General features: G+C 52.9%; 1 protein-coding gene across 6 annotated transcripts in view; it reads right to left on the reverse strand.

The window, feature by feature from the left end:
- The window catches only part of ADAMTS14 (ADAM metallopeptidase with thrombospondin type 1 motif 14), a 130,122-nt gene that overhangs the window by 21,467 nt on the left and 93,618 nt on the right, over nucleotides 1-15,037 (reverse strand). For 5 of the 6 annotated variants that reach the window (XM_017548859.2, XM_017548857.2, XM_037745830.1 and 2 more), the window contains exons 5-11: nucleotides 10,885-10,968; nucleotides 10,017-10,173; nucleotides 7,891-7,996; nucleotides 6,197-6,340; nucleotides 4,946-5,078; nucleotides 4,184-4,297; nucleotides 1,634-1,782 (exon numbers count right to left, since the gene is read on the reverse strand). In XM_017548859.2, coding sequence (XP_017404348.1) covers nucleotides 1,634-1,782; nucleotides 4,184-4,297; nucleotides 4,946-5,078; nucleotides 6,197-6,340; nucleotides 7,891-7,996; nucleotides 10,017-10,173; nucleotides 10,885-10,968 — 887 coding nt within the window. The remainder of the gene's footprint in view (nucleotides 1-1,633; nucleotides 1,783-4,183; nucleotides 4,298-4,945; nucleotides 5,079-6,196; nucleotides 6,341-7,890; nucleotides 7,997-10,016; nucleotides 10,174-10,884; nucleotides 10,969-15,037) is intronic. The other variant, XM_017548856.2, reaches the window with a different exon arrangement.

Raw genomic sequence — 15,037 nt, forward strand, 5'->3', positions numbered from 1 at the left:
CCCTCTTATTCATCTATGTGGGTGCCTTCAACTGTTTCGCAGGCCCTGGCATAGAGCAGGTCCCCATAAATGACTCAGCCACTCCCATCTGCATCCACTTCCACTTAACATCATTATAAACTAAGGAGTGGTAAAAGAAACTTGGATTTGGAATCACAAGAGCTGGCTTCCAAGTCCTGACCGTGCAATCTTGGCGAAGCCACTTAGCCTTGCTGTGGCTTAATTTCCCCTTGAAAACAGGGACTATAATCCCTCTTATTTTATACACCTCCTGGTGTGTCTGTGAAGAATAGTGAGAAAAGGTATTTTATAGTCATCTATGCTTTCTTCTCCATTAAGTCAAGACAATTGGGTAAGACTTGACACAAAGCGTCCAAGTGCTGGGGTTAATAGTACCCTACTCATAGACGTGCGGGAGAATTGCATAGCTTTTTGTAAGTGCTTAGCATGCCACCTAGCACAAAGTGCCTGACACACTATAATAATAACAACAGCTGTCTTTTATTAAGTATTTAATTTGTGTGAGCATGCTGCTGAGAGCACACATTTTATTTAAGTCTCATAAAATAAAAATAGTTATTACAGAGGAGCTCAATAAATGGTAGCCTTGATACCAATTATAGCAAGGGGTAATTGTCAGTCATGCCTGCAAGGTGATTTACTCAGAACAGGGATCCCTGGGCTTTTCTACAACCAGTCTTTGTATTCCCAGCAGATGAAAGTTACAAGGCAGTCCACTTTGGCTTATGTGTATAGAAGGTCAATATAGCCGTCTGTGTTAACTATATGGCTATATTGTCTAAAACAAAGGAACAGCTGCTTCCATAGGCAGTGAGTTTCCCATGCCTAGAGATAAATAACAGTATGAATTACCACTCCTGAGGACACCAGAGCCACTGTGACCCTACAACTCTGTGATTCCTCAGTCTTCATCATACCCCTCAGCCCTGTGAGGGGGTCAGGCCAGGCCCCATCATTGTGGGGGTTCAGAACCCCTGCATCACTAGAGCCAACCAACCCATGCAGCTGGCCTTGGCCAGTCCTCATCTCTCATGATGCTGTTCTAAACAGGCTGCTTCAGCTTGGAGATGGAGATGGAGCGGTGGGGAAGATCCCCATAGAGGGGATGAGCAGGGAAAACGGAGATCTCCCCCAGCATGCTAAAACTTGGGAGTGGGGAAGAGGGGAAGGAGCTTTGATGTTAGAAAGAGGTAAGTTAAGAAAAATGAAAGGGAGGTTTTCTCCATGTAGTAGAAAACAAAGTCAGGGAATTGATTCTCCCAACAAAGAGCTTAGATCAGTGTTTCTCAAAGTTTAGCCAGAGGGTCAGGATTATGAGAGGGCTTGTTACACGCATGAAGAAGTAGGGCCACCCAGACTCTGGGGACTCTTCTGCACATGAGCTTGAGAACCACTGGTTCCGACAAATGCACAGAAGGCAGACCTGAGGGTCCTTAGTGGATGCAGGTAGTGATCTGCCTCCACCAACAATTCTGTGTCCTCATGCATTAGCACACACAACCCCCAACAGGGCCCTTCTCTCCTGCACTGTCTTCCCAGTGACTTCCCCTCCAAGCCTCTCAGCTCTGAGGAGGGGCTCCCTGCCCTGCCCACCCCAGCCAAGCACACTCACGGGGGGTTGTTGCAGCTCCGGCTGCGGGATCGCACCCCGCCCCCACATGACCGCGAACACGACCCAAACTTGGTCCAGGAGCTCCAGCCTCCATCTTGGCCGTATGTCTGCTCCGGGGACTTCCAGATGCAGTGACCTTTGAAGCACCACTGGGGCGGAGCAAAGGGTGTGAGGTCACCCTGAGCTGCTGCTGCTGAGCCCACCCTGGAGGGTGCCCAAACTGGGCACATGGCTCAGATGGTGGGCACCACGGGAGAGACAGAGAAAGGGATGGCAAGAGCATGAGCCTGGGTTTAGGCAGAGTCCCACCCCCAGCATGAGCTGAGCAGCCTTAGAAAAAGGGCTTGCCTTTCTGGGCCTGTTCCTCAACTGGACAACACGGGAAGCTGCACCTGCTCATAGCATCCGATGAGATCATGCCCAGTACACAAAGCCAGAAATGGCAGATCTTATGATGAACAATGATAATCAATGGGCAATTATTTGCACACTCGGGAGTAATAAAGGGCTGAAAGTGGAGAGAAGACAATCTTCGCACGCTAGCTAGAGTTGACCTTGGCTCTGTATCTCAAAAGCACCTTCCAGGGATCATGCGATGTGCTTCTGGGAGGCAGGCCAGCCATGTGGGGAGGTCCGTGCAGTGGAAAGAGTGTATGCATGAAGTCAGAGATTCCTGGGTTTGAATTCCAGCTCAGCAGTACTAGCTATGTGCAGCTACTTTAGCTTGCTGAGCCTCAGTTTAGCCACCTGTTAAGTGGGACTGCTCTACCATCTCTACAGGCCCTAACACAGGGCTAGGCAATAAGGAAGGGCTCAACTAGAGGCAACTCCCTGCCCTTTTCCTGTAGGGTGGCATGAAAAAAGTGTGCAAAGCTCTCTGGGCAAAGTTAGTCTCCCAAGGGTTTTCAACCTTGGAGTCACCTGGGGGAGATTTTACAACTTCAGATGCCCGATCTTCACCCTAGAACAACTGAGTCAGAATCGCTAGGGGCAGGAAATTCTGGAGAAAGTATAATGAGGCATAATTTACATACTATAGAATTCACTCATTTCAAGTGTACATTGCAATGATTTTTCATAAATTTGCAGTTATCCAATTGTCACCAAATCCAATTTGAGAATATTTTTATCACCCCAAAAATATCCTCTATGCCCATCTGCGGTCACTCCTTGTTCTTTGGAAGGGGTTTTAAAGCTCCCAGGATGATTCCAATATGCAGCCCATTCCAATATGCAGATTGAAAACTACTGATGAACTGTCTCATGAAATTTTGACTGGGGAGGGTCTGGAACTTTGAAAACACCTGGGAAAACTGAAGAAGTGGAAAGACCCGAAACAGCTCTAACCCATCAAGGACCTGCCAGGCCATGGGAAGCTCCATCCACCTGTGATGGGACAAGCCCCAGAGCTGCTCAGCAGGACAGGTATGAATAGGAGGAGCCTGGCGGCTGGGCGCGGTGGCTCACACCTGTAATCCCAGCACTTTGGGAGGCTGAGGCAGGCGGATCGTGAGGTCAGGAGTTTGAGACCATCCTGGCCAACAAAGTGAAACCCCGTGTCTACTAAAAATACAAAAATTAGCTGGGCATGGTGGTGCATGCCTGTAATCCCAGCTACTCGGGAGGCTGAGGCAGGAGAATCACTTGAACACGGGAGGTGGAGGTTGCAGTGAGCCCAGATCTTGCCACTGCACTTCAGCCTGGGCAACAGACTGAGACTCTGTTTCAAAAAAAAAAAAAGAAGCCTGGCTAGGGTCAGGAGGCAGGGGGCAGGCTGGTGGGGTGGCTGCTGTGGCAGGGCTCCTGCTAATGCTGAGGAAGCTCCTCTCTTAGCACCTGGCTTCTTCCCTGCTCCCTCACACGCCTTGACATGAGTCAGTAACCTCAGAACAACCCTGAGGTTAGTCAGGTGTTGGTGGTCAGAAAAGTTCAATGAATGGTCCAAGGTCACCACAGTGATCAGGGGCAGCGCTGGCAACAGAGCAGAGCTGGATTTCAGACCTAGCCACAGGGTCCCCCAGGCAAACGAAGCCCTGGCACCCACACATGCATGAGGGAGCAAACACGGGCCATTCATGAAGGTTGGTATGGGGAAGAACACATGTGTCTCTTGCTCAACAGAGACAGCTTGGGTGTGGGGGAGTAGGCAGGACACACAGAGCCTTCCCCGCATCCCTTCTGTACTAATCACTCCCCGTGAGACTCCAACAAGTTCCTTAATTAACCTGCCTGGGCCTCAGTCTTCTCATCTGTAAAATGGAAGTAAGCCTTCCTGTCAGATCGGCTAGGAGAGCATGCTACCCTCACCTAATTACAGAGACAAAGTGCTGTGGTCTGGGAGAGAAGAAAGGGTGTGAGTTTATGGGAAGATGCCATGTGTATTCACCTGCACACTGGGCTCACCCTGTCCTTTAGCACCACCGCCCCACTCATATAAGCACTTGGAGAAAGGGGCCAGGGTTCAGGGTTCCCCCTGGGATGTGCCCCCATGCCAGTGATGGATGCCCTGCACCCCAGGAAGGCCACTCTTGCTGCACACCCCACAGGTACCTTGCCAGGTGCACACTCGGTCCCATCCAGTGGGGGCCCCTTCTTGGTCTTGCAGAAGTAGGGGTTGTCAGGGTGGCTGCACCACAGCTGCTTGCAGGGCTCAAAGGTCCTGAACTGCATGGCAAGGGACGTGGGTCACCGGGCCGGACTGGCTCTTTGTCCAAGGAACAAAGGTCAGTAATGGAGAGAAAAGAGGGTGTGATGGGTGCAGGCACCCAAGGCACTGCAGGGCAGGCAGCCAAAGCCTCTCTCCTGCTTCAAGTTCAACTTGACCCCAAGTGCCAGCAGCCGCCAGGGACCCCTTGTTTCTCCAGGGCACTGAGAAAGAGCCCAGCCATGGCCCACACTCTCACTGTCCTCTCTCCAAGGCCTCCCTGCCCCACTTTACAGAGGCCATTTGTCACTGAACTGGGACTAGGGTTTGAGGCTCTGGGAGGTCTGGGTTCACATCTGGAAACCTGGGCTCCTTTGCAGATAAGCTCCCCAGGGAAGGAGCCCAGCCAGGCTCCCGTCAGGTACCCACCCTCTCTGCTCTGCTTTCCCCTCTTCCCCAGGGCTAATGCATTCCCCAGCCACTGCGCACACCTGCCCCCACAGGTGTTCACTCTGCATCCCTGCATGGTGGCTAGCACTGCGTCTGTTGGCCCATCACCAGGCCCACTGGCCAGCTGGGCAGGAGGTGCTTCATGAATGTCCAGCCTGGGCCACAGAAGGACACTGCCCTGGCACCCACCACCTGGCAGAGGCCAGATGGGTACTCACTGCCAAGCAGGTCTGGTATCCACTGCCGAAGTCAAAGCGGCACTGCTCATCCATTGAGTAGTCGATCCCAGGCAGCTCTGGGGGCTGGGGCCAGGCAGGATCAACGGGGTCATCGAGAAGGCAGTCGTAGGAGCTACCGGCGGAGACAAGGAAGGTGAGACAGGCTGACAGCAGGAAGTCCCAGGCTTTCCCTTCCCAGGAGCCGGGGTTTCTGTGAGCAAGGTCTGCAGGAATCTGCACCCGCTTTCCTGTGCCCAGCACTGCCTCTTCATGGAGGAGGGGCTGCCCTGAGCATCTCCCTCACTGAGGACCTCGCTCCCACCAGTGACTGTGTCTGGAAGGGCTCCATTTGCAGCCAAAGGCAAGGGTACCCAGACTGGGATTAGATACTCAGCTTGCAGCTGAATTAGGTCAGTTTTGCCCACCTTAGAGGGACATGTTATGGCCAAGACTAATGATTGATTCATGGACAATTTGAGGACTCACTCTATACTGAAAGAAGAAAAACCAGCCTACCCTGCAGGATGGACCCTGGGTGAGCTGCCCTGCCCGACTCCTGCATGGCACTAGTGACTACATCTCTGCCTCTACCTGCCCCCCATCCAGATCCACTTGGCCTCCCATTCTCAGGCCTTGCGCTCCTGAGTCTAACACTTGTTCTGTACCTGAAGATCCCTGAAGACCCAGGAGCTGACCAGCCAGGCCTTGCTGCTGGGGCCAAGAATGGGAGTGAGGAGAGGAGGGAGCTCCCTCCTGAGCATGCTTATTTCCCTAGGGTCCAGGAGAAGGTCACAGTGGCACTGTTCATCCACTGGGAAGTCGACCTTGGGTAGCTCTGGGGGCTGGGACCAGGTGGCCTCAAAGGGGTTGTTAGAAGCCCCTGGGTTTACAGCCCCGGCCTCAGCCCAGTGGCTCCTAACCTTCAGCATGTGCAAATATCACCTGCAATGCTTGATAAATCCAGATTCCTAGACCCAACCTCAGCAGAATCTAACTTACCATCTTCCGTGAGCCAGGGGGTCTGCATGTATAATGAGAATTCTATGTAAGTGGTCACCTGAACACATTCTGAAACACTAGGCTGTGATGCTACTGGGGTACGTTTTAGGCCAGGTTCGGTGGGGAGGTTAGATGCGTCACAGAATAGCGAAGCCAGGGAAGACTTGGGGAAGACAGCCAGCTGTGTGAGGTCTGCTCAGAGTGGCAGACTGCACACTCCCTATCCCAGCGCTGGGGGCAAGAATGACCTACGGGAGGTAGCGGCTGAGCTCCAGCTTGCTGCAGCGGGACCAATGAAAGCGGTGGAAGGCAGCCTGCACCAGGGGCGCCATGACACTGCCCAGGCTGGTCTCGTCTGCGCAGCCATTCCCCTGACCGTCATGCTCCATGCCGAGCCTGGAATGGGGAAGACAGAGGAGTCCTGAGACACCCCAGTGGGCCTGCCCCTGGGAAGGCAGGCAGGCAGGCCAGCAGTGAGAGACCCTGTCCTGACTCAGAGTTCAGATTGCTCTTCCTGGCCCCAGTTTCCCAACCATGCAGTCAGACGACCAACCCTCTCTCCAAGTCTGCTCCCACTAGGATCAGGCTCATTCAGCCCTCCAAGCCTTCGCTCCTGCTGTTCACCACTCCCAGATACCCACCCCTTCCGTGAGCTCCACCCATGTTCTTGCAGCTTCCAAGGCCCGATCAAGCCCCACCTGGCCACTGGTCCTAGCTGTCCCACCCATGGAGGCTGACCTCCACAGCAGGAGCCACCTATCCCACCATTAAAAACCTCACAGCCATTTGCTGACTTCCCTCCGAGTGCCTTTGATTGCAAAGACCAGGTTTCATTCAACTCAACTCAACCTCGTTTCCTGAGCCCCTTGTGGTAGGTACCTGCCTCTTAAGCCTCTCTAAGACCCTGCAAGGCTGGGCACAGAGCTTTGCACATGATAGGCACATACCATAATAATAGTTTAAATTTAAAAGTTTGCTCTTCACAGGTAGTCATTAATGCCAAATCCTAACAATTCTAAGTTCTCAAACCCTCCCAGATGGCTGCATCTGGCTTTGACTGCTAGGCAGATACATGGGGCTATAAGCTTGACCTTGTGCCTCCACAGAGAGGGGCCTCAGAGTTTCCCATGGTGTCAGCCCCATGTTGCAGGCATGGAGAGGAGGTCCCACCTGCCTGGAGGAGCAGCGCTGGGATACAATCTGACAAGGCTGATGATGTCCCTTGGTTCTGCCCCTGTGCATACCCAAGGCCAGGAGGCATGACGTACTGAACAGTAGCTCATCTGTGTCCACCCGGCATGTAGCCTCTTGAGGGCTTCTCTGTCCTGGTCCCCACTGTAGCCTCACTCCTAGAATGGGGCCTGGTGCATGGTATGTGCTCAAGAAATACTGAATGAATGAACACACTCTAAACAAAATCTGAAGCCCTAAGATCAGGCAGGCCAGCCTCTGCCTGGCTCACCACCTAAGTTCAAAGTGTACCTGTTTACAATGTGCTCAGGCCAGCGCTCCAATGAGTGCTGAGTACTAGGGTGGGCTGGAATGAGTCTTAGAAAGGCCTCAAATGTGGATGTGATGGAAGGAAGCCAAAGATCAAGATCCCCTTCACACGCAGAGACAGCAGGCCTCTGCGTGTGAGGGGGACACTGCCACTGGCCCACCCAAAGGCAGGCCCACCTCTGGGCATCTATAGCCTTGGGATTTGGAGGTTGGGCCCAAGGCAAGCCCAAATTGCTACCCAGGCCCCTTGGCTCCTCCCAATTCAGGTCAGGGCCTCCTTCTACTGGCAGCTGCAGGAGGCCATGCCTCAGGGGCAGGCCAGCTCCTCTGACACCTCCCAGGACACGGGGACTAGGCCAAGCTGGGCAAAGTCTCCCACAGCCACAGAACTCCCTGGAGCTCATGGCACAGCTGCCAGTCCCACCCACCCTGCTGGTGCCACTTACACGTGGCCGGTCTCATGAGCTACCACGAAGGCTGAGGAGAACCCATCCTCGTGGTTGAGGGCACAGCTCCTCAGGGGGTGACACATGCCAGTGACGGGTGCATATCCTGCCGAGGAGAGAAAGAGAAGGTGGAGAGCGAGGTGGAGGGCAGGCGAGGCAGGACACGCTGAGGTCTGTGCCCAGCCCAGCCATCTGGTCAGTGCTTGGCAGCAGACGTCCTGGAGGAAGAATGATGCTCACAAAGTCCCACCTGCAGCTGAACAAACCTGGGCCAAGCCGCCCTCATATCCCAGAGCTTGACGGCTTCCCTCTTGGCCTGCAGCTTCCCAGGGTTTATCAGCGCCTCTCTAAACCAGAGAACACCCCGGCCTGCACACCACTTCCACCACGCCTCCCTCCAGTCCCACAGTCAGTCAGCAAACAAGCTCCGAACGCTTTCTATGCAAGAGTCATGGGCAGCATTATGTTAGGTACCATGGGGAAAACAGGGGACTCAGATCCAAGCCTACCCCTGACCCTGCAACCTGTCCCCCCACCCACTCACCCACCCACCCACTGCCACAGCTAAAGAACCGTGATTTAGCAGAAGATTACGTGATGAGGCATGGGCTGGAAGGGCTAGAATTCGAGGAGCAAGCCAGGGTGCAGGGGGAGTTGGAGGAGGGGGAAAGGGAATGGTTTGGAAGGAGTTGAGGGGGATCAGGAATGATTGATGCGGGAAGTGGAGGACAGCTGAGACAACCCTTCAGAGGTGGGGAGGACACAGGCCAAGGTGCAGGCAGGTCACACAGGAATCATGGCAGTACAGGGGGCCAGCACTGGCCAAGCATTACCATGCATGAGGCCTGTGTCCTAGGGGCCTCCAAGGTGGGGATGATGACAAAGGGCGCGTCCCTGCCTAGGCCTGCAGTCCCCCTAACAGATCTATTCCTCCATGTCAGAGGGACTGAAATGTTCTTTTATTTGAGATGGTTTGGGGAGTATAACAAGAGGCTGAGTGGGAAAGAGGTTTCTGGAGCCTCTATTGACCTAGAAGTCTTGAGATTTGCTCTACATGTGATATAAGTACATGCTCTGTGTGTGTATATACATGTGTGTGCATGTCTGTGTCTATGTGAGTGCCTGCGCATGTGTGTGCATGTGTCTCTGTGTCTCTACATGTATGTAGTGTCTCTGTGTGTCTGTGTGCATGTGTGTGTTTGTATATCTGTACATGTACACACTGGCTTATGTCTATTTGCATATGTGCACGTGTCTGTGTGTACATGGGCCTGCACATGTGTGCGTGTCTGTACTTTGTGTGTGTGTGTGTGTGTGTGTGTGTGTGTGTGGTGTAAAACCACATTTGGGGCTTTAGTTATTCAGACAAGAAATCTGGGTAGGCAGGGCTGGCCAACTAATTTCCAGCATTAAAGCAGAAAAAAATAGAAAGGCTGCAACATGGAACCTGGAGATCCAGTTTTCCTCTCAGATCTGACTCCTGCCTGCTAAACCACATGGGCAAGTCTCTTCGCCACTCCATGCCTCAGTTTCCCCATATGATATCCAAGCTGTACGTTTGCAGAGCACTTACAATCGTCAACACTCTGTCAAAACATGCACCCTGGGGCCCTTTTAGCAGCCCTGGAATAGGGGAAGGCAAATATTGTTATGTTCCCCTTTCCACAGTTGGGAGAACCCAGGGAGATGAAGAGATCTTGGACCACTGGGCTAGCAAGGTGTGGAGCTGGAGGCAGAACACAGACTTCCTGTTCTGCAGCCCACACAAGCCCCGTCCTAGGTGTCCCACAGTCTGCAACAAGGCCAGAAGGACACAGTGTGGGGAGAAGCATCTTGAAGCCCATGGAGGGTCTTCCAGCAGCCAGGCTCTGGGACATTAAGCACAGGACCCAGGGCCTGACCACTCACAGCTGCCTGCAGTCTCCACCAAGATACTGGGGACCAGAGTAGGGACCCCTCTACTTCCCATGGTCCCCAATAAACCATTCCAAAGCTGGGCCCTGGCTGTCCAGGTCCTGTCCCTTCAACCTCCCTGTGGTGGGCCCCAGGGAGAGCCCATCTGCCTCCAGGCCCAGCCTCTGCCTGCCCTGCACGCTGCACACACCTGGCCATGGCAAATACAGTACCTTGCATACCTGAGGGCCCAAAGTCCTGCCGGGTGAGGAAGACAACATGGTCATGGTGCTCAGCATGGCCAGGGTCCTGGCGCTGCTGGGAGTGTGCCCAGCGACACACCTGCTCCAGGCTGCGTGAGGGGTTCCCGCGCTCGATCAGGCTCAGGGACTGCAGGGGCCGGGAAAGTACCAACAGCCACGTGGAGGGTCAGAGCCCTGGACACAGCAGGCCTCTCTCCTCCCACTTATAGACCCAGAGGACTGCAGGACACACCCCAGGATCACTGGCTGTCCCCACCCAGCTGCTGCTGGCACACAGTCCTGCCTGCTTTGGGTGATGCTCACGTGCCGAGCATCAGGCTGAGATGCGTTTCTGCTGGGAACTTCACACACACAGTTTCCAATCCCTTCAACTGACCTGCAAGGCAGCTGCTGTTCTAAGCATTTCCTCTACACTCTGTGTTCATTGTTTTATTTAATCTTCACAATGCCCTTACAGGAAAGTTTTGTTGCTACCCCCATTTAATAATAAGTGATGGATGGTCAAAGATTGCAGAGCCCAGGGCACCAGGGCTCAACCATGGCACGAATTGTCTCAGTGGCCATCCCACTCTAAGCCACAGTTTCCCCAAGGAGAGGGCTCTCCCAGCCATAAGCATGTGGAATCATCATGTTCTCAGATTGCAGGAACCCATAAATCCCGGCTTACCCCTCCAAAGGCTCCACCACTGAAGCCACAATTCTAATAGCCTCAGATTCTGATTCTGGAGACAAAGTTTTCCTGGATGCTTGTCCCTCCAGCCCACACCATGGCTGGTCCAACACTCCAACCCCACAACCCTTCTCCTTCCAAATCCTACCTGCTGACAAGGTGGTTTACCTGTCGGTAGCCAACCATGATCAAGCGGACAAGGGCGATATTTATATGGACCCCCAGGGACTCATCGTGGTAAATCTCATCTACCTGCAAGAAGAAAATACAGTTTAAGGGAAGGAAACGTTCATCACAGGCCTGAGTGCCAGGTACTGGGGTCGGTACCTCACATGTGTTATCCCCACCATGACCTTATCAGGCAAGATACTTATCCCTACTTTACAGATCAAGAAACTAGGCTGAGGGGGCAAAATGACCTGCTCAAGGATACACCGCTAACAAGTTGCAGAACTGAGATTCGCATCCTGGACCATGAATCCCAACCCCAAGCCCTTTTCACAAAGCCACGGTATAGGGGGCCTGGTCTCAAACCCAGCGACTCTGACCAAGACTCATCTTTCTACGTCTGGAGATCCTCTTCCAGACATGTGACCTGGCTCAGAGAACCCCAGGCCACTCGTCCTAACATCCCTGTGTTGCCACTGGCATAATGTCTGCCCTACAGTGCCCCGGCTCTGGGAAGGCAGCAGTGGGCACTCCTCCCGGAGATGTGTTCCAGGGCCCTGGGGCAGCAGCAGCACCTGGGAGCTTATGAGAAATGCAGAGTCTTGGGCCCCACTCCAGGCCTCCTGAGTCAGGATCTACCATTGAGCAAGATTCCCAGCTCACTGACAGGCAGGGACAGGTCTGAGGAGCACTGCTTTAGATAATTTCTTTCTCTCACAGGCCTGGGACTGTGGAGCAGTGCCCTACACAGCTCATCAAAGAATCCAGCCCTTTGCACTCCTCTGCCAGGACGCTCCTGAACAGGGTCCCTGAGGCAGACACTTGGCCTCTGCTTGTCCAGCCCCAAGGACAGGGGAGCTCACCCTCTCCCAGGTACACCCATTTCCTGAGTGGTCCCATTGGAGACTCTAGCTTTTTTGTCTTAAATAACCTTTTTTATGAATATAAAATACCTCACTAAAAATAAAAATTGAAAACTACAAAAAAAGAAGAAAATGAAATTGCCAACACCGCTATAAGCCAGATACATAATAACCACAGTTAACCTGCACCCTGCCACATGTGTCCATGCATGTGTCTTATTTTACAAAATTGGAATCATACTGAATATATTGTTTGTTTGTTGTTTGTTTCATAGAACATTATTCAATACATGTAAAAGCCTAACCTCAGCCGGGTATAGGCATGGTGGCTCATGCCTGTAATCCTAGCACTTTGGGAGGTCAACGTAGGAGGATCACTTAAGGCCAAGATTTTGAGACAAGCCTGGGCAACAAAGTAAGACCTTGTCTCCATTGAAAAAAAAAAATTAAAAATTAGCCAGGCATGGTAGCACACACCTGTGGTTCTGGCTTCTTGGGAGACAGAGGCAGGAGGGTCATTTGAGCCAAGGAGTTTGAAGCTGTAGTGAACTGTGATTGCACCACTGTATTCCAGACTGAGTGACAGAGTGAGATGGAAGGAAGGGAGGGAGGAAGGGAGGAAGGGAAGGAAAAGCTGAATCTCTAATGTCTGCATGTGAGGGGCCATCACTTATGTAATGAATCTCCTAGCTAGACCTTGAGAGACTCTGAGAGAAGCGACTTGCCCAAAACATGAAGCGGCTTGCTCAGCAAGTCAGTGTTAGCACACAGCAATGGTGCAGTAATGCAGATGAGGAGTCCTGGGTTCAAAGCCAAGCTCTGCCCCTTGTGAGCTGAGAGGCTTTAGGGAACAACCGGCAACGCCTTATAACTTCTGTTTCCTTTTTTGCAGAATGGAGACAACAGTGGCTCTCACAGAGCTGCCATGTGTGAATATCAAGGAACCGGAAATAAGCCACACAAAGCACAAAGGCCCACTGGCATCGTCAGGGATGTGATACCAGCAGTGTGGTCAGGGATGTGATGCCACCAGCATAGTGAGGCATGTGGTGCCACTGGCGTGGTCAGGGATGCGATGCCAGCAGAAGTGGAACCCATCCTCTGCCTCCTGCCCACAAGGCTTCTTAGGAGCTGGGCCAGAGCTCCATGCATGGTCTTGCTCTCACCACTTCCATCTCCCCATGCCCTTCAGCCATCAATTATTTGCCACTCACAAGCAAAGTGACCAACTTACAACTCACAAAGCAACCATTGTCCACCACACGGAGGGGAGGAATAGTGCTTCCAACCACACAGGCGTGACAGTCCCATGGCAAGGCGTGAGCCAGGAGGGGAACAGGAGATGTACATTTTGCCAGCACACCCCTCCTGGGCCAGCCACGAGGGAGCCAGGCTGTGGGTACAGAACTGTGGGCAGCAGAATCACTGAAAAGAAGTTGCATGTATCACCAAGCCCCAGTCCCAAGCCACCTTCTGCGGTGCCCAGAACTGGCAGCTACCCCAGTTCATGAATGGGCAGACTTCAGAGCAGCCAGTGTCAGTCTTCCACCACAGGCCTTCCTGGTGCCTATATCTGAATCCAATTGAGTAGAAGGACCAAAGACCACCACCCACTATGGGAAAGTAGCTCCCCGCCAACACCCCACCACAAGGAACAATGCCAACGGCCACCACAAGAAATGACGATAGTCCAACGAGCAGCAGGGCTTCCTTCCCAACCTCCTCCCCTCCTCAGTGGGAGCAAAGTGCTCCAACGCATTGAGACAATTTCCTCCTCAACCTGCATGCCCTAGACTTATCCTAGGAGGGACTTCGGAGGGGGGGCTCCCAATCAGTCACACACACACGGGCTCCCTACTGCAATTCCAAACTAAGGGGTCTTTGCTGATCACTGAGATAATCATGGTTCTGCAACAGGGTGACCCTTAAGTAACCCTTACTTCCCAGCCCCTCCAACACTGGACCATGGCCTTCCTTCTGTACTGGGGTGGGTCAGTGTCGCAGACTGCCAGGAGTACACTAGAAGCAGACTGAGGCCAGGATCACAGGCAATGTGCGCTCCACACACCACATCTGTGCCCCACGCATACACATGGAAATCCATTGGTTATCCCGGGGGCAGGAGAAGAAAGGAGTCACTGGGACATTCAGTGGGGGCATCTGCGAGCCTCTTGGCATCTGGAAGTGCCCAGGGCCTCTGCCTTCCTCCACGTGTCTCTCCTATAGGGCAGACCATGTGAATTGCTGCCAGAAGCCTGCCATGTTACTCATCTCTGTGCCTCACTCAACAGGCCAAACCCACTTATCAAAGCCTCCAATGACACTCAGCAAATGGAAAACACTGAATTAGCACCATCTAAGCACCAAGATAAAGAAACCATCAACCTAGAATCCTGAACTCCCAAAACCATCTTTTAAGAACCATGATGAAATGAAGACATTATCAGATAAACAAAAACTGTTACACAGACCCCACTAAACAGCAGGGAAGATGGAAAATGATCCTAAAAAGGAAGCTAGAGCACGAGGAGTGAAGAGCTTTGAGGCTGTGATAGGAAAGAAGCTCGGCAATGAGAAACAGTTGGGTCTTTTCTTATACTAAATAAGGAGGAGAAAAATAAACTTTTTTTTTTTTTTTTTTTTGAGACAGAATCTGGCTCTGGTTGCCAGGCTGGAGTACAGTGGTGCAATCTCGGCTCATTGCAATCTCCACCTCTGGGGTTCAAGCAATTCTCCAGCCTCAACCTCCCAAGTAGCTGGGATTACAGGCACGTACCACCACGCCTGGCTAATTTTTGTATTTTTAGTAGAGTTGGGATTTCACCATGTTGACCAGGCTGGTCTCAAACTCCTGGCCTCAAGTGACCCGCCTGCCTCAGCCTCTCAAAGTGCTGGGATTACAGGAGTGAGCCACTGCACCCAGCCTATTTTATTCCCTTTCTCCTCCACTAAAACAAGGGGGGGTTAGTCCTTCCATTCCAAGTCCTCTGTTCCAATTATCTGGGGCCCTGGTATGCTCATCTCCATGCACTCCTGCCATCCCTAGCCCTTGAGTAGTGACCTCAGCATCTTGATTTGGCTTGAGCTGCCTGAGGCTTTGCACAGGCCAAGGAGGCGGCTGGACAGGGCTTCCATGTCCGGTGGAACTGCAGAGGCCATGTGACACATGGCACCACGGCCAGGACCCCCGCCTCTCTGGAACATGCACAGGCAGCTTGCTGACCGGCCCCAGCCTGGCTGTGTCCCCACGGCCTGGCTCTGCCTGCCTCGGCCCTCCATGGCTGCCTCCC

Source organism: Cebus imitator, unplaced genomic scaffold (assembly GCF_001604975.1).
Source record: "Cebus imitator isolate Cc_AM_T3 unplaced genomic scaffold, Cebus_imitator-1.0 Scaffold215, whole genome shotgun sequence".
In the NCBI taxonomy this organism is placed as follows: domain Eukaryota; kingdom Metazoa; phylum Chordata; class Mammalia; order Primates; family Cebidae; genus Cebus; species Cebus imitator.